At 41.5% G+C, this 19,561-nt stretch overlaps 1 protein-coding gene across 2 annotated transcripts; it reads right to left on the bottom strand.

The window, feature by feature from the left end:
* Window positions 1-192: 192 nt before the first annotated feature.
* On the bottom strand, window positions 193-17,562 carry Actl6a (actin like 6A). Of its 2 annotated transcripts, none has more exons than XM_027392005.2 (14): window positions 17,386-17,562; window positions 14,506-14,582; window positions 14,178-14,352; window positions 11,643-11,743; window positions 10,888-10,985; window positions 8,593-8,687; window positions 8,236-8,342; window positions 8,049-8,138; window positions 6,948-7,009; window positions 6,618-6,732; window positions 6,303-6,383; window positions 4,508-4,603; window positions 2,037-2,123; window positions 193-651 (listed from the first exon to the last, which is right to left on the bottom strand). In XM_027392005.2, the coding sequence occupies exons 1-14, from the start codon at window positions 17,408-17,410 to the stop codon at window positions 571-573; spliced, it is 1,290 nt and encodes a 429-aa protein (XP_027247806.1). In that variant the 5' UTR covers window positions 17,411-17,562; the 3' UTR covers window positions 193-570. The 2 variants fall into 2 exon arrangements, with proteins under 2 accessions (XP_027247806.1, XP_027247808.1); XM_027392007.2 differs by lacking the exon at window positions 17,386-17,562 and adding an exon at window positions 16,925-17,181.
* Window positions 17,563-19,561: the final 1,999 nt, after the last annotated feature.

Raw genomic sequence — 19,561 nt, forward strand, 5'->3', positions numbered from 1 at the left:
CCCTCTTCTGGCGTCTGCAAGCACCAGGCACAAGTTTTGTGCAGACGAACATGCAAATGAAATACCCATACACAATTTTTTTTAAGCATGGAAGGGACATGGATACTGTTAGCAAAACAGTGATTTGCTTCCTATCATCAAAATAATGGTAAAAGCACTACTGACAACAGCAAGTCACAACACAGACAAGAATCCAAAACCCTTCTAGGACGGGTAGTGATTTTTATTTAGTTTTATAAGCCTAAGGTAAAAAGCATAGGCAGTAACTTTTACTAGTCAATAAAAAGTAACTCCACCAACCCACAGGAGAGCTGGAAAGTACTTACTGAAAGAAAATATTTAGAGAAAATAGACATTCATACAAAATTATAAAATGCCTGTAATAAGAATAAGTGCATTTCAAGGAAAGCACAAACTCATTTTAATTTATAGAGCCAGTTAAAGCCTTAAAAAATTTAAGTGGACATTGAAATATGCAAACATTTATAAACATTCTACAAAAGATGTCATCTTTTCCTGAGTGTACTAAAGCTACAGACGTGAGGTGATGGGCAGGCAGGGTGGGACCCTTCAAGGACATTTCCTTTCTACACACTGCTTCCCTCCTTCTTCATATTCCTGTTTGGAAATCCACATCTGTTGAAAGGTACCCTGTAAGATGGAAAAAAGTATTACATAATTATGCCTCACCTTTTATTAGAAGGTAGTGTTTTTACTCATAATGTCTTTAACAACTGCTAAACTATTAAAATCCCTCCTCCAAAATAGTACTGCCCCCCCTATTCTTTCTTCCTTCCTCTAAGACAGGCCAGAGACACTGTTTAGCCTACTCTAGCCTTTTGGGTCTGAGAGAACACTAAGCCCCTCTATACCTGTTACAGTGAGCAGCAATTACAAAGTGGCTGGTAAAGACAAGACAAAGGGTCCTCAGACAGTAATGGAACCTATCATTAGGCCCATGCAAGTATTTCAGCTCTTAGAAGAAAAGAGGGAATGCTCTACTTCTGGCCTCCCAAGACACAATCTCCTGAGCTTTCCCTCAAGACTCAGCAGAGTAATCTCACTTGGCCCACAGAACCAACTCCTGATAAGTCTTATCAGGAGTTGGGGAATAACAAACTTCAAGAAGGAATGACAACTAAATGCATTACACCTAGGTCTGCCCAGTGCCAAAATAGGTGTTACAAGCAGGGGCTCAACTGCTCTCCCTGAAAAGGGAGTCAGTATAGGCTGACAAAGGTCCACTGATGAGGTGTTCTGTTGTACCCCAATATGGAGCCAAGTGTGCCGATGCAGACCTGTAGTCTCAGTGTTCTGGAGGCTAAGGAAGAAGACTGCAAGGTGGAAGCCACCTGAGGTTGATGGAGGGTGGGGTGTCATCCTTATATGTAAATGTCCCCCACTCATCTGTCAGTTTTTAAGTGCAGAGACCAATAAGGCACTGAAATCATTCTTAGTATTTTTTTTATTAAACTTAGTATTTTCAATGGTATATTTTAAGTCAAAGAATCATTGTTTTAAAGGAAATTTCTGCTTGGATTAAAAATTTATAATTCAATATTATAATAAATAAAAAACCACTACCAGGAAAACCACAGTGCTGTTCTGGTAAAAAAAAAAACTGAGTTGGGGAGGGTTACTAATAGTACCAAGAGAGATATTTATCGGTACAGAATAAATATTAAACAGCATTCTTGAGCTCCAACAATAAGAACCAGGAGAGATGTAATAAATAATTTTTCAGAGAAAAGATGGAACACTGTCAGATAATAAAATTCTCCTCATAAACTGCTGCACATCAATCCCATTCTCACAGCTCTCCTCTCAAATCTTTATAGTTTTTTGTGTTTTTCAAGACAGGGTTTCTCTGTGGCTTTGGAGCCTATCCTAGCACTCGTTCTGGAGACCAGGCTGGCCTCAAACTCACAGAGATCTGCCTGCCTTTGCCTCTGCCTCCCGAGTGCTGGGACTAAAGGCGTGTGCCACCAACACCCGGCTTCAAATCTTTATTCTTATAAAGCAGCTTATCTACTAACCAAAGATGCTAGAATGGAGCCTCCGATCCATGAACTGAACCTCCGCTCCACCGTCGTGTTGTTTGCAATCAGTTTCAACCGCATGCTCTGCAACAGAAGAAGCATTAGGATATTAGGACAGCCACAACAGCCAACCTGGGGCTTCAGTGCTGAGAAACTTCCAGGGCCTTGCTAGCACACACACTTAATCCCTGCACTTGGGACACAGGGACAGGCAGGTCTCTGAGTTTCGGTCCAGTCTGGTCTACAGCCAGGATTAGATAGCATCCATATCACACACCCCCACTCCCTCCATACCACCCCCCCACATGCACCTACACACAAAGAGGGAAAAGTACTTGACACCAAATAATTTTACATATTGTCAAGTAGCTAGGCTAATAAATGACACAGGTTAGGTTAGTTCATAAGAAAGGTCTCAATGAATATGGGGTTAAGAAACTATATAACTCAGAATTGGGCAAATACAGGCAGCCAGCACCTTGCCAAGTAGGAAAACACTGGCCTGTAAAAACTGAAACCGAACTCTGGCTGCTCATAACTTGACTGAATACTCTCAGCATGACACTCCCCCTGGGAATTTTCATTTCTGCAGCACTAAAGAGATTACACAGAGCTGGAAGTCTACTTCCCTTGAACAGCTCTACTAAAAATGTTTTATAAAGCTCCTTTAAACACTGTTACTTTGTAATCTCATTTAGAGATGTAAAGATAGAATTTATGTGTATCTAACTCAGTTGTTAACAAATTGACAGATAAACCAATATAAACAAAAGCTTTTAAAACTGCATAGTAAAGGGGCAGCACTTACAATTCATACATATACTTCAAAAGGTACCACACTAGGTGTTTAATTCATTGTCACCTGAAGTCTCCCATCCTACCCATCAGAGCACCCTATATCTCAACTCTACCCAATCAAAATGCCAGATTGTGTAACTTTTGATTCATACTGCTTGTCTTCCAAATCTACTAGTAGTGTGCCCAGCATTCAGGCTGAGGGGGCAGAATGCTGAGTTAAGCTAGTCTGCTCTACAATGGTACTACAATGTATGCCTCATCTCAAAAAACTAAAAACTTAGTGCTTCTGTTTTGGACATGGTATAGCCAAGCTGACCTTGAACTTACCATCTTTCTCCCTTAGCCTCCTGGTAGCTGCACCAGGCCTGATTCAATACTGCATTTACCTCACTTCCTATAATAAGGGACATTTCCCTCCTCCCTAGGAATCTGCCTCTGGGGATAATTTTCAAGGCATCTATGCCAGATACACACTATACAACACATATGTGGAGTATTTCACAGTGAAATAAATGTATGTGGTGGGGTAGAGCACAGGACCAGGGAAGGTGCTGGTACAGGTGTCTGTTCCAGTATGAACTTTTCTCCTGACATTTTCACTGATTTTAATTACTTCCTAAAGGACAAGAGTTTCTAAATTACTCTATAAAAAGAAAGAAAAAAAGTCCCATTATCTTAATTATGTGTATGCCTCTGTGAGGTATGTGCATATGAATGCTGGTGTCTGAAGAGACCAGAGAGGGCACTGGACACCCTGGAACTGGAGTTACAGGAGGTATGACCGGCCCATGTAGGTTCTGGCAACTCAGGTCCTCTGCAAAAATAGTTACCTGCAGCCCCTAAATTCCTCTAAGGCAGACCTTGTACCATTCATGCCTATAGTTGTATTTATAGACTTTTTATGAAATCCAATGGTCAGAACAAGTATTGCAGCTTCCTCTTTAGGGTCAAATGACCATTTTACAGGGGTTGAATATCAAGTATTTACGTTACAATTCATAACAGTAGCAAAATTATAGTTATGAAGTAGCAACAAAAAATGTTATGATCAGGGGTCACCACAACATGAAGAACTGTATAAAAGGGTCGCAGCAGTAGGAAGGTTGAGAACCACTGTCTAGAGCATCATCTCCAACAATGCAGTATGGTGAAGGCAGATGTCAACCATGGAAGTGTATAGACACCCAAATAGCACTTCTAACTATAAACATACAGCATGTGTAAAACAGGAGTAGCCAAAAACAGACAATTTCTACAGACACACATAACACCATTAAAAGCCTATTACACCTGGTATTATATTAATGTATGTAAATTACCCCTCCAGATTCTCCTCTCCTTTGAAAATTACCATTTGCCCTGTGAGTGTATGTGAATGCACATTCTTGGGTGCCCACTTATATGTCAATGTCTATGTGTGCCAATAAGGTGGAGAGATAGAAGATACCTAATTTCACCTGTGGCCTCCAGACAAACATGCAGGGAGAATGTACCCACACATGTGCACACAGCACACATAAACATTAAAGAGATTCAAGTAATAGAAAAGGAACAATAGGTGTTACGTAGGACATCTTGATTAATAATAGATATTATTCACACTGTAAAGGCACACAATTATCTAATAAATTCCACAAAACTAAATAACACAAAGAACAGAAAAAACTTACTGGTGGAGTTTTCTGAGAAAGCTCTCTATTTAATCTGTCAGTGAAACTCTGTATTAGCGTGTTTCCTCCTGCTACAATCACACTGCCATAGAGACCCTAGAAGAGAAACGTATCATTTCCAAATGTTTCCAATAACCCTATAGTATCATTTGGTAGCTGGACCCAGCTACCAACTTCATTGTTTTCCCAATTTATTTATTTAGTGTGTGTGTGTGTGTATGTGGGTATGGGAGAGAGAGAGAGAGAGAAAGAGAGAGAGAGAGAGAGAGAGAGAGAGAGAGAGAGAGAGAGAGAGAGAGAATGTCATAGTTTTTGTGTAGAGATAAGAGGAACTTGTGAAAAGTGGGTCTTTTTCCAGTATGTGGATTCTGGGGATCAAATTCAGGTCAACAGGCTTTGTTGGCAAGCACCTTTACACACTGAGCCTTCTTGCCAGCCCAGAGCCACTAACTTAGAACAAATATTCTTCAATTTGTAATTCTTATTGGCAGACAGAAACTAATGATAGAGGTATATTTGATACTTATCTGTATTCATCTGGAAGTCATGGTATTTTAAATAAGACAATTGTTTTATGATCATGAGAGATAATGATCCTTTGTTCTTTCTCTTTTGTGGGGATGTTGCAAAAATTTAAGAACACAGGCTGCACCTCCCAAATAAAACAACTTCATATTCATAGGGATATATTTATTCCTGATTTGCATGTATTTATCAAAATGTAAATGTCAGCCTTCTCTTTTAACTTTTAACTGTGTTCCTAGTTTTAAAACCTATCCCAAGCATCTAAAAGTCATCTAAGTTTTGAAACAGAAAATGCAAAATTGGGACCCACCTGCTAACATTAAGTAAATAGAAAACAATCTCAGTACAAACAGCCCCATTCTTGCAAATTTATTTAATTCCTTGCCCTTACACAGAAGAAAAAAAAAAATTTCAAAACTTAAAGCAGAAAAATAGCTCAGTGGGTTACAGGTGATGGCTATGTGTGTCTGGACACGAGTTTGATTCCTGAGACCCGTGTGATGTTCACAAAACTGACCCTTCATACATAACACACAAAAAAAATCATGTTTTTGAAAATTCTAAACTAACACTTCCACTGTCCTGGAAGTGGTACAGGTTGCTAGGTCACTTGAAAGATATTATTTTCATGGTCACTCAAAAACCTTTTGTGAGTACTTTGTTTATACACTCAAGTCTGTTCATGCCATACGTTAAGCAAATTAACTTGAAGAAAACCAAGGTAGTATGTGGGTTGTAAACAAAGTAGATTATGAAATAAATCTATAGCTTAATAAATTATAACTAATCTAAGTAAGTACAGTATATAATCAAGTCAATATAGTATACCAACAGTTTAACACTTGACAGAACAAATACAAAAATAATTAATATAATCCATGTAAAAGCTGCATATTTTAAACCACACCTTTCTGAAAACTACAAGCAAATGTCAAGAAGTCACCAATTTCTGTGTACTTTGATTTACTACATTTTAGAAATCTGAAGCAGCAATGTCCAAAGAAACTTTGTAAAGATGGAAGTGTTCTAGGAATACGCTGTCCAGTAGAGCACCTACAAACCATGTTCACAGAAAAGAGAGTGCAGTTCAAGATCTGAGCTGAGTGTCAGGGGCACTGGGTGTCATTGGTCCCACACCCCTTTCCTGGTGTCCATCTCATTACACATGGTTACCAACAGCCCTCAAGGCTAGTGGCCAAAGCTGCAGCCCTAATCTGGGTGGGACATTTCACTGCCATAAGAGACAGTTTAACAGGAGACTGGCACTTACTGGTCTGATGTCAATGTCACACATTCCAACACTTGTCGTGACAACATGACTGACTCCCAGCATTGTGTTCCCAGATAATCCCTGGAACGAGAGTGCAAGTGTTCACATGGAAATTCCTATTGCCAAAGTTAGTCTAAGTTCTCCACACAGGAAAGCCACACTTTGCATGAAATGGTCATATAAACACACACACACACACCACACACCACACACACACACACACACACACACAACACACACACACACACACACACACACACACACACACACACACACACACGACCTTATCAAAGTCATATGAAATTGGCTTCACACCTTTACATTGGAAGGGTCAAATAATCCTTCAGGAATTTTTAGCCGCTCTGCACCAAAATCACAGTTGTAACCATTGGGGAATTCGTAGTGGACAGTTGGCATCTGCGCAGCCACTCTGCAAACAGCAAACAGTATTTCACAAAAAGTAACTAACCCTATTCAAACGATAAACCACCTATAAGGAATTATCAATCTGTGAGGAGTCAGAGTACAAATACCTAAGAACAGCATCAGAATATACTTTGTTTTTAGGCTACACACACTTCAACTCTTTGTTTGTAAACAAACAAAATCCCTTATTTCTGAAGTACAGTCACAGAGAAAACATACTGTTCGTCGTAGGTGGAGTCTGACACCTGAAGGACTGAAGCTTGAAAATCCTGGATGACACACTGTGGACAGAGAGAAGAAAGAAACAAGGTGGAAAGTTGCCTGTGTAACCTGCACTCTATGTATCAGACTGTGAATGACATCAGATCAGCTTCACATAGCTAAGTGAGTATCAAAACACCCAATTCTATGGTTACCTGGGATTTACAACTTAGAACAGAAATTAAACTCATTTCTGTAGTTGCAATTAAACAATTTAAGTACATTTCAATTACAATACTTATGGAATAACAAAGATTAAAAAACAACCAGGAACTTGCACCACTGCCCCATCATTCTTTTCCTTAAAAATTCCTTGATTTTAAAAGCAAGATTTTTATCACCTGAATATGTGACATGCAGACAGGTCACATCTCACACACAGAAATTTCTATTGACTACAGGCTGACATGGGAAACCTTGTCTGATGTCTGCACAGAATCATCAGCACACATTCTAACACATATAAACTTGGATGCAACATGCTCTCAGAATACACTTAGTCAATTATGGCTTTCATATTCCTTTACTCCTAGAAATTAGAATCTATGGAATGGCAAATATACCAACCTCTCACCCACATAGGTCTACATATTCAGACACAGATTTTCAGTAAAAAGTCTCATTGACTCATTGTTGAAGCAATGAGACATACTCCTGAATGTCTAATTAATGCTAGAGAAGAAATCATACCTAAGTTATACTAAGTTTGACATGAACTAAAAGCATCTTCTTTTTTGTTTTTAGAATTTCTCTGTGTATCCCTGACTGTCCTGGAATTCACTCTGTAGACCAGGCTGGCCTCAAACTCATGCTCAGTTAAAAGCATCTTAAAAATGCTATAGTGTGCTATAATAGCACACTATTATAAAATAGTGTGCTAAAACTATTTCTACCCTAAAACCAAAACCTCTTCCATGTATTCAAGCTGCTATATTTGTCTGTAGGGACTGCTTTGATAATATGGCAAGTGCTCCCCACCCCTAAGGTATTCATTTTGTCAAATGTTAAAAACATGTAACTTAGAACCAACACTCTATAAAGACAATAGGGGTTACTCACATTGCACATGTAATTGTGCCAAGACCTTGTAACCTGGGGCAATTTCTCTTTTCTTTTCCAGTTGGCTGGAGAGCCTTCCCGAACAGCCTCCTGAGAACACCAAGAGCACATGCTTTCTAAGAGGCTTCCCCACACAGGAGCAGAAGCACAAGGCAGGGCTCACTAAGAAACTTCTCATGCTGCTTACTTTTGATGCAATCATATATGGAGGAATGAGCTCTATATTCATTTCCTGGAAGAGTTCTCTGCACTGCATGGTAATGAAGTCTCCAGCAAGAGGGGATTTCACAATGCCTGAGAATCAAATCAAACAAAGCTGAAGATGCCAAAAGTCTGAATTCCTTGGGACTGTGAATGTGTTGGCATATGTGTAGGTTTCTTTGAGTAGAATTATCCAAACTATCCTCTCAAAGCATAAAGCCATGCATTCACTTAAAACATATTCACTTGGGAATGAATGGCTCCAATAGAATTCCTGATCTATCTTTATTATCTGTGTCCTCATGACAGGGAAAGTAATCTTGTGCCCTCATTAAGTAGTTACCTTGTTGAAGGACATAGCCATCGTGGACTGGAATTGCAGTGGTGTGGGTGGCTCCACTGTCCAAAATCAGTCCAGTAGAACGACCATTAGCAAATCTAGTTTAAAGCATTAAGGAAAAATAAGCATCGAGGCTCCAAGGATAGTGCTGATTATGACAGGCTGGCTCTTGTAATGTTCAAGCCAGTTCTTTAAACATACTTTATCACCTGCATTGTATAAAAGCTTGTCTAGTACATGGGGAAGGGCCTAGGCCTGGCCCAGGATGATGTGGTAGACTTTGGGGAGCCCCTTTTGGGGGCGTTACCCTGCCTGGGGAGTGGAGGGGGGATAGCTAGGGGCAGTGGGATGTTGGTGGGGAGGGGAGAAAGAAGGGGGAGGGATCAACATGTGAAGCAGGCTTGTTCCTAATTTGAACTAATAAAAGAATTAAAAAAAAAAAAAAAAAGCTGTCTAGGGAGAAAAATGGGTGTCAGTAATTAATCTATCTTGAAAATGAACTTCCACAAGGAGGACTCCCAGAGCAGTTTCTATGCAGAACCCTTTTTTAATTAAGCGGGTCAAAACGAGCATATTGAAAACTTCTACAATTGATCAAAAGGCTTATAACAAATTGAGAAAATTTTTTTAAACAAAATTTACAAACTTGACAAGAACAGCAAGAGGCTGTGAGAACCTTGGGTAGAGAGCTTGGAGAAGCACTGCAGTGATATGGCAGCTAGCTGGTGGTTCCAGCCTCTACCCCAGTAAGCCCAACAAGCAATTCCAGGTGGACTCAACAGCTGAAAAAGGCAGGTTCATTTCCCCCAACTACACACGACAACCCATATGCAAGTTTATGAGTTGGGCCTTTCACTGGTTCCTCAACTTCTATTACGTCCTCCCGAGTCTGGTGACTAGTAACATTTCAGAGGAGGTAAACGACAGAGATGGGTGGGGGTGGAGGATACAACAAGGCTGCCACTAACGTTCCTTAAAGACAAAGGATTCATAAAACTAACCCAAGCCATCTCTGCCCTAAAGGGTATCTTGTTTAGTAAAACAGAGGTCAGTTTATCTGCAGAAAGAAAAGCTTGGCATGTCCTGGAAAAATGAAGAACAGACCACCCAGCCTATTCCTGGGACTTCAGCAATAATGGGGGAGGGGGTGTAATGTGGATGGAGAAAGAGCAAGAAGGAGATACAAGAGTCAAGAGAACATGGTGGGCACAAAACAAGTTCAGCACAGCCTCAAAGTAGAGAAAAGGAGCCCAGAAAACCATCCTAACAGCACAAAATGATTTTAGAAAGACTCCAGAAGCACATACTACCCACAGAAATTGCAGACAATCTGCTGGATACACATCAGACACAGGATTACTATCTGAATACATACCTAACTCAAAACACTAGACCAAAAACAAGCAGGCTAATCAATAATAGCCTAATGGCATGAATACAAAGCTCTTAAAAGATGAATTACCAATGGCAAATAACCAAGAGAAAATGCTCAACACCCTTAAATCTACCATAAAAATACAAATTAAAACCACAATGAAATTTCATCTCACCTGAATCAGAATGGCTATCAGCAAAAGAACAGACAGCAGAAGTCGATGAGGATGTTGGGAAGGAGAACTCACTGCCAGTTTGTAAATTAGTCCAGCCACTATGAAAATTAGTAAAGAGGGTCCTCAAAAAATTACAAAGTTACTTAGTATCCACTTAGACCTACTAGGTCTATGCCAAAAGAACTAAGTCAACACAGCACAAGATACCTGCATACTCACACTCATGATAGCACTACTTACAACAGCCAAGTCATAAAGTCAGCCTAGGTGTCCATCAACATGAAGAGAACTTGGTCTACACACACATGGGAGATTTGATTACCCGGGAGGAATGAAATAATGCTGTTTGCACAAAAACTGAAGAAAAAAATTACATGAGACAAGGCAAACAGATACTACATGTACAACGGTATTTGCAAATCCAAGTATTCTTCACAGATACATTAAAAACACATGCATTTGTGTGCATGCATATGCACCCACCCTGGATGGCAGAGTGGAAAAAGAAAGTAGGGAGACTATTAGAGCATGCAGGGGAATCTAAGGAGTCGGGTGAATATGGTCCAGGTACATGATATATTTGAAGGAGATTGTGATTATGAAACCCAGCACTGTGTACATATACCAACAACAGGGAAAAAAACTTAAAAATACTCAAAGATAGGTAAAAAGCTAGAAAAAAAGGAAAACACATCCTCACTAATATCTTACAATCACAGAGAAAAGCGGTCACATTGTTTAAGGATACGCCGTCAAAACTGCAGTTTTGCAAAGGAAGAATGCAGGGATGCTGTAGTGTTCGAACATCAACTCTGTCAGTTTCTCTCTCTTTGCCCTGGTGTTCCACTGCAGAAGGGAGGAAGGACCCCAGTTATTCAATGTGTAGTAATTAAAGCACTGGCTAGTTCATGCTATATTACAGAGCCATATTGGCAAAAAAACAATGTTAAGAATGCCCTTTTTTAAAATAAATCATAAATTAAGCTATTATTAATCAGGTATAACTGTCAGCTGCTTTGAGTTCTCCAAATACTTTTCAAATCACAGGAAAATCAAGATTCTAAAAACCAAAGTATTATTACACATTACATCTGGTAACTGAATTCTAAATATGAATTTAAAACACCCAATTACCCTCTTGTAACTGGTACTCACAAAGCCAATTATTTCATTTGCTGAAATGTTTTAACCATAATAAAAATTAAGCTTTCCACAAATTTCTAAACTCAAAATGTGAATTTCGATGACTTTTAAGAGGGCCAGCAAGAAGGTTCAGCAGGCTTTCACCACCAAGCCTGATAACTCTAGTGAGATCTCTGGGATCCACATGGTAGAAAGAACTATGCCTTCAAGTTGTTGTCTGACTTCTACATGTGTGCCTGGCACATAAGCATCTATGTATATCTAAATACACACATGAAAAATTAATAAATGAATCAGTTTTTAAAAGAAAGTCTTCAGGTGACTGGGAAGTAAAAGAAGAAGAAAGACAGCGGGTCTCACCGGTGCTTCTGACATGAGAACAGGATGCAGGCTGGCTTCAGATTTGACATGCATCTTATAGGTATGATCCAAAATGGCCTGGAAACTATCCCAGTCTTCAACTACAAGAACATAAGAGTCATAGCCTGAAACAAAGCTTAGCCAACGATAAATGAATGAGCATCTTCTAAGGTGGAGACTGTGTCTGTGACTTTCAAGTTAATGTCTGAATATACAGAATCTACTTTGTAACACAGCACTTTACAAAAGAGGCCATCATCATTTTCTACTTATAAAATCTCTTCTTGGTTCTTCCAGGTGGGCCTCAGATCTGCCCTAAATATAAGCAGAGTGCTTAAGAGACACAACAATTCTAGCTAGAGGCCAGGTGAGTGATCAGAAGAGAAAGAGGACAAAGGAAAGGAGCTCACGGGCTAGACACAGCTACACTTGGAGCTAGGAAAACAAATAAACAACAACAAAACTTGCTATCAGAAAAATAAGATTTAAAGACATTTTAAGAATTCAGAGAGTACCAGACATGACAGTGCACACCTTTAATCCCTGTACATAGTACTGGGGAGGCAGAGGCAGGCAGGTCTCTGAGTTCATGGTCAGCCAGGACTACAGAGATAAGCTTTGTCTCAAGAAACAAAAGAAACAAAAACACAGATGTCTTCTGGCAACCCCTTCTTCTGTTCATGAGGTACTAGTTAACTGGTGACAGTTCCATTGGACAAATAGTAATTTCAACTGCATGTGACTGTTTGACATTACTTGGCACTGTTTACAATGGTTTACAAATGTTTTCTCCCACAAACCCATTTGATCTTTTTTTTTTTTAAATCTGTGGACTTCACCAGTAGCTGGGACCTATGTTGCCCTTAGTGTAATCTCAACCCACCTCTGAGAAAACTGACCACCACTTGACTCTCCCCCTACCCCTAACACAAGACTGTTCATTCTCCTTCCAGAGCACTCCTCTCTACTAGCTAAATACTGAACATGTTTTTAACAGAAAGCCCATTCTTAACCTCTTACAAGTTCCAGTCCTTTTTGGGTCATATAGTGCAATTCCACATCTTCAATGTTTCCCCATGACTTCATTACCAATGTCTCATACACCCTGAAGTCAGGCCATTTACTTGCTGTGTGGGAACACACAAACCTGACCCTCTACTGCTGTCTGGCACTCAAATACTCAACAGTTTCTGGCACTGACATCAAACTTTCCTTGCATGGTAAGAGCACCTGTTTGCACAAAGTGGCTTAGGTTGACTACCACTTCCCTCCTGGGTTCTAGAGCTATGGCACATGACAGGAGGAGGTGGTCCTATGTGACCAGCCTCAATTAAAGCCTTACACACAGAGTCTCTGCTAATCCCTTGGTGGACAATACACTGTGCAGTTGAGTTAGGAAACACATCCCACATATCTACAGTGAGAAGGCTTGGTCTCCTCTGGATTTCATCCCCTTTCCCTTTTTCCTAGATGACTTCCTCATGTGTCTTTTCAGTATGGCCCCATGAGTCAGTCCTAAGAGTATCTTACCTCCAAGTTTTATCCCAAGACTATAACCCATCTTCCTCCCCCTTTAATTCTTACCTCAGTGAATTTATTTATTTGTCCCCTCAACTGAAGTTCTAAGAAACCTTCTCATTCTCTACTTTCTGCCTCTTCAAGCTCTTAGTGCCACCTGTCACCTGGATCCCTAAAAGCCACTTCAGGATCTCTGCCATCAGTGGTTTAAACCCTCATTTCCACTGGAAACTTCCTCCTGTCCTATCACTGTGGTGATATTTTGTTTGTGCTTTAACAAATAAAGCTTGCCTGAAGATCAGAGTGCGGAGCTAGACAGTAGGTGGCCATAGAGGTCAGGCAGTGGTGTCACAAGCAGAGGCAGATGGATATTAGTGAGTTTCGGGCCACCTTGGGCTATACAAGATTGATCCAGTCTAAAAGAGAAACAAAGCCAGGCAGTGATGGCTCACACATTCAATCCCAGTACCTGGGAGTCACATGCCTTTAATCCCAGCACTAGGGAGGTGGAGACAGGAAGGGAGATGGCTGGGAGGAGAGAGGAATATAAAGCAGGAGGAGACAGGAGCTCATTGCATTCAGTTTGAGGATTCCTAGAGACAGGATCACTTTCAGTCCAAGAATTTGTAGACAGGATCCTGCCCTTTCAGGCTGAGCAGTTGGTGAAGTAAGAGGTGCCTTGCTCCTTTTTTCTCAGATCTTTCAGCATTTACTGTGATAGCTAGCTCTGGGTTTTTATTATTAAGATCAATTAGAATTCAAGCTACATCTCTCTAATACCATTGTTTCCTTACCACACCTACATAGTTCTTACCCAGTATACAATAAACAGTTTTCTGTGCATATATCAAACTCTCCAGACCAAGTTTAAGGAAAAGAATACTTCCTACTAATCTTTGTGTTCTCAGTACCCAAAATATTACTTTGTGGAATTAAAACAAACACACACCTGACATCCATCAGTTACCATTTTATATCTAAAAGTACTGTGAGCACTATTTATAATCAAATCCATACCCATTCCATTCTTGAGTGGTGAGATGGCTTCCATGTTCTCCCTGGGTACTCGGAGGGCATTGGTATCTATGTAATAAGTGGGACCACCCTGTTTGCCTTTGTCACCATCTATTTCCATCATGGTGCTTCCATCATCTCTCTCCAACACCATACCAATAGCCGTGGGGAAATCAACCTGGGAGAGTTAAACATGGTATGAAGTAACATCCACTTTCACTGGGCAGTGTTTCTAGTATCTACTGCCATTTTTGTTTTGAGTTTCTGTTTGAATTTAATTTTGTACAAATGACTCTTGTCTATCTAAAATAATTGTCATCACTGTTCTTACCTTGGGGCAGTCCTCACCAGCATAACCAGCCCTCACTGTATATGATCCAATGTCAAAAACAAGGGCGCCAACTTCATCTGAAAAGATTAAAAAACAATTACACATCCCATTGAGGGAGGCAGGGTAGAGGCAGACAAATCTCTGAGTTCCAGGCCAGACTGATACACAGAACTAGTTCCAGGCAGTTGGGGCTACACAGAGAAACTCTGTCTCAACAAAGCAAACAAACAAACCAAAAGAGAGAGAGAGAGAATTACGACTAGCAACTAACATATTTTATGTGTATAAAATGAGAATATTTAAAACTTTGCAAAAATTCATTATGTTCATATATCATTAAGCTAGTTTTTGTTATTGTTGTTTTGAAACAGGGTCTCTATGTGATGCTAATTGTCCTAGAACTCACAGAGACCCACCTGTCTCTGCCTCCCAAGTGCTAGAATTAAAAGCAAGCATTACCATGTCTATCTGGCTAAAACCTGGTTTTAATATACCTCCAAGATTTATTTAACCTTGTTTACCAGTAGAGGTTTAATCAGGAAAGACATGGTACAATGACAGCAAGTAGTGAAGTTCCCTTACTAAAGGGACTGTTCATAAACACCTATAGTCACAAAGGACAACAGAATAAATAAATAAAGGCAGAAGGGACAGCCCAGTGCCCTGGCAATCCTTTAAACTGAGGAAATAAGAAGGAATTGTTACCAGAACTTCAGAGAGAAGATTTTGTGTGGGGAGAGCAGTTGGGGGCTATGACATTGCAGTGAGCTATGGCTGCCTGCTCAGGGAGGGAGGACCAAGCTCATAAGACTCCAACCTCCAGGGAGACTCTATAATCTAGCATCCAAACTGGAACACTTTTAACTTGGGTCAGGGGCACCAGCTTTTAATGATTACACTAGAACAAAAGGTACAGGCAAGAAGTACAGTTATCCTACCGTCACCAAATCAAAGCTAAAACCAGAGACTGAGGCAGACCACTGAGGCTATCTCTATAATAAGCACAGAAGAATGCAAATGACAACAAGGGGATCTGGTGGCAAAAAAAAAAAGCAAACAACAAAACACACACACACACACACACACACACACACACACACACACACACGCATGCACACACACAACAAAGTGTATCAAAGTACCATTTAATCATATGTAAGAAATTATGTTTCATGTAATGAAGAAACACAACAAAACATGAAAACTGGAGAGCATGGAGAATCAGAGCTTACAGTGTATAGAGGCCAAATAAAAAGCATTAAATGAAGGTCTCATTAAGGCTACACATCCTAGACATTAGGAGATGGTTTAATGCTGAGTAAGAAAGCTGGCAATTTTTTTCAGTCAAATTCAGGGAAAGGCCTCCATTCATCTTTTTCAAGTACTTCACCCCAAACAGCAGGCATCCTAGAATAATGCACTTTGGCCTTTCAGTGTTGATTTGTCAAAGGATTTCTTCCCCAACATTTAAAATACCAATGCTATTTACCATAATTCAATTGCCAAGGCGTTAAGAGAAGCTCTTCTATAATGCTAACTAAAGCTATAAATCACAACAGCCACCATGTGCAATTCAGTGCTAGCTACAAAGAGGCACCCAAAGAGAAATCACACAGCTATTCAGACATCCAGTTTAGTGCAATTCCTATTTTAAAAGGAAACATACATGCTATTGTTTCAATGAAAATGGTCTCCTATCACCTATGATATTTGGCGAGACTTAGAAAGTATGGGCTTTGATATAGGAAGTAGTCACTGGGCACAGGCTTTGAGTTTAAGGGCTTGTCATTCCCAGTTTGCCAAGTTTGCTTTCTCTGCTTCATGCCTGATTTCAGTATCTGAGCTCAGAGATTACTGCTCCTACCACCATGCCTGCCATGCCTCCCTGTCATGATGGACTCTTTTCCCTCTGGAATCATAACAATAAAAATTAGCTAATTGTAATTATTACTGTCATATTTCTTGCCAGGGAAAAGACATATAAATTTAGCAGTTTCTAGAAAAAAAAGCTACAGTTCATTCATACAAAACCCTACACAGCAGTTAAAACCAGTGGGCATTGATCTACTGACTCAATACAGAAACATATTTGTAGTGTGTGTGACGATACTACTGGGTGCATGTTATCGTACACAGCAGAGAAAGAAATGGCCTTTCTGAAATGCCTTTTCCTCATCCCAGAAACTATTTGCTCCCAACTTACAAAGGAATCTTTTTTAATTTTTGGCTTGTTGTTTAACTTTTCCAATACTTTCTTCATTAACGCGGGGGACAGCGGCCCCATCTTCTGTCAGCATCCAAGCAGAGAAGAGTCCCTAACTAGTTACACGTGAATAAACAAGTACTTGGGAGCCTTGATTTCGTTACCACCAATCTATAAAAGGCTCCTGCCCATTTGGACGGGAACAGCAGCGCGTACCTCAGCGCTCCGCTCATCTAGAGACCGGACACACCAGGAACCAGATCTAGTCGGGAGCAGCTGCTGCACCATCGGGAGCAGCAGCGTCAACACCGGGTGCGACTCGCACCCAGAGCCCACACCGAGGGCCCGAAACCTCCGCGAGCTGCGGAGGACGAACACGCGGAGGAACCGGTACGGAAAGGGACCCCGCAAGCCAGGTGACTGCCATCAGAGTCCCGCCGGTCCTGGAGCCCCAGGGGCAAGATGCGGCAAGGTCCTCCCTCGAGGCCATCTCCGAGAGCCCACTGCACGCGGGCTCCGGGTCCGAAGAGGCGGAGAGGCCCTGACCCGAACGGGGACCGGAAGAACCGGCCAAAGACCGGAAGGGCCCGCCGGGGACCGGAGGGAAACGGAAGCGGCCAGGGACCGGGCCGGTCGTTCCGGCCCGCATGCCCCGAGGCACTGCCGCGCTCACTCACCTCCGCCGTACACGCCGCCGCTCATGGCTGTTGTCGGGCGGGGACTGGCCGAAGACTACCGAGGGAAAGATAGCAGCGGCCGCGGCTCCACTTCCCGAGAACGCTGGCCCTGCAACTTCCAACGCCGCCCCCTCCGGCAACAAAGCAGCGGCCGCACGCCCGCTGCACAGCCACTCTTGCTGGTTTCTCGTATCAACCAATGACAAGGGGCCCGGCTGAGCCTTTAGCCAATCAGAATGTGGCTCTGCTGCATCCCCGCGCGGTTTAGCCTTTTTAGCCAATGAAAGACAGCTGTGGGGGCGGGGAAAGGTAGAAACGACGGAAGAAGGGAAGGAGTTGGGGTACGGGCAGAAGGGGGCGGGGCTTTGCGGGCCGGTGAAGTGGGCGGAGGCTCGCGAGCGAGCGAGCGGTAGAGGGGGCGGAGCTTCGACAAACAGATGGGAGAAAGTGAACTCCGTCGCGCGCGAAGACGGTGGAAGGGGATTTTCAGGTGGGCGGGCAAGTGGGAGGAACTTCGTTGGGGAGTGGGCGGGGTTTTGAGAGCGACTAGGTACTTGAGAGTTGTGAAGCCAGGCTGGGCCAGCAACCGCGCTGGTCGTGGAGAGTGGCTGACCTCAGGAGCCAATGGGAACTCAGGAGGAGAAAGGCGGGTGTCTGCAAGGAGTGTGGAGATTGAATTAAAATTACCTCCTAGAGGATACTGGGGGGCAGGGGAAGGAGAAGGAGAAGGGATTGACATCTGAAGCAAGCTTGTTCCTAATTTGAACTAATAAAAAAAAAAAAGGAATTACCTCCTAGAAATCCCTGACCTTGGATTGTGATGAATTAGGATTTTTTTATCAGAAAAAAACTTGAACATTTATACTTGAAAAGTGTGTTACACTTTGAATTGATCAACAACTCAGATATAATAATAGATTGCAGCATTTTTTAAAATGTCTATAATAAGAGATAGTATATTATTTCAGCTAGATTCAGATACTACTGAAAAAATCGTGACATCAATTTCTTTCATTCTGTGAAAGTCATTCCACCAAGAAAAAATGGAGCGCCATTCAAGGAAGCACCCAGATCTAAATATATCCCCAATCTATGTCTACTTTCTTACTCTCCATGTCTACCAGCGTTGTCCAGAACAGTGTCTTTAATTCCCCAGATTACTGCAACAATTTTCCTCTGCCTCTTCAGGCTTTTCAGACAGCTTGATCTATAAAAATACCCAAACTTGTCCTGCCATTCCAATACTCATGGTTTAAGATTACATAAATCTTTGTAACTACTAGCAATGCTTAAATTGGAGTGTCAAGGGTCTAAGGCTCATAGCTACTCATAACCTTAGGAAGGTTGACTAAAACCCCATCTATCTCAGTGCCAGCAAGATGGCATAAATTGACCTGTCAAGAATGGGAAATTCAGCTATAAGATAACACTTTCCTGTTAACTGATACTGTGTGCAGTGAGCAAACAATGATGGCTCCAGTCGGGGTTTTTTTGCAACAAGGTTTCACTGTGTAGGCCAAGCTAATCTCCAAACTGTAATTCTGCCTCTGCCTCCTGAGTGCTAGTGCTATACGTGTGTGCCACCATGTATATCATTACATTTTAAGTGGCTCAAAAACATTTTTAAGAATCCTATGATACATGTCAGTAAACTTACAATAAGTTTTGTTGGGGCATAGCCAAGTTTATTCACTGCTTTGGCTCTAACAGCAGAGCATAGTAACTATGACTGAGGCTATGCGCCTTATTACACTGTAGATTGTTTACTGCCAAGTGACCCTCTGGGAGGGTTTGCTTACTTCTCAGATGTTGAATGTGACACCTAACACAGCCTGCCGGACTGCTATGTGCTGTGGTACACGCCATGCTCACCACAGATTAGCCGTGCTCACTGCACATCAGCACCCCAAAATTGTTCTGTTTCCAGTTCATGTTTCATGTTTGACTAAAGAAAGCTGATGAGTTATAAGGGACTGTGATTCCAAGGTGTGATGGCACACACTTCTAGTCCCAGAATTCAAGAAGCAGAGGCAGGTGGATTTCTGTGAGTTTGAAGTTAGCCTGGTCTACAGAGTAAGTTCCAGGCCAGCCAGGGCTACATAATGAGACTCTGTCCCTCTGCCCTACTCCCAAACGGAAATAATAAGAGAATATGCCCTGGAACAATAATACATCT

This window comes from Cricetulus griseus (assembly GCF_003668045.3).
Source record: "Cricetulus griseus strain 17A/GY chromosome 1 unlocalized genomic scaffold, alternate assembly CriGri-PICRH-1.0 chr1_0, whole genome shotgun sequence".
Lineage (NCBI taxonomy): Eukaryota > Metazoa > Chordata > Mammalia > Rodentia > Cricetidae > Cricetulus > Cricetulus griseus.

Bases quoted from the DNA above. Each gene is read 5' to 3' on its own strand.
- Actl6a (XM_027392005.2), bottom strand. From the start codon at position 17,410: ATGAGCGGCGGCGTGTACGGCGGAG. The intron at 14,353-14,505 runs GTAAGAACAGTG...TAACTCTCCCAG, and splicing joins CTGGTGAGGACTGCCCCAAG to GTTGATTTCCCCACGGCTAT. The intron at 4,604-6,302 runs GTAAGTGCCAGT...TTTCTCTTCTAG, and splicing joins GTGACATTGACATCAGACCA to GGTCTCTATGGCAGTGTGAT.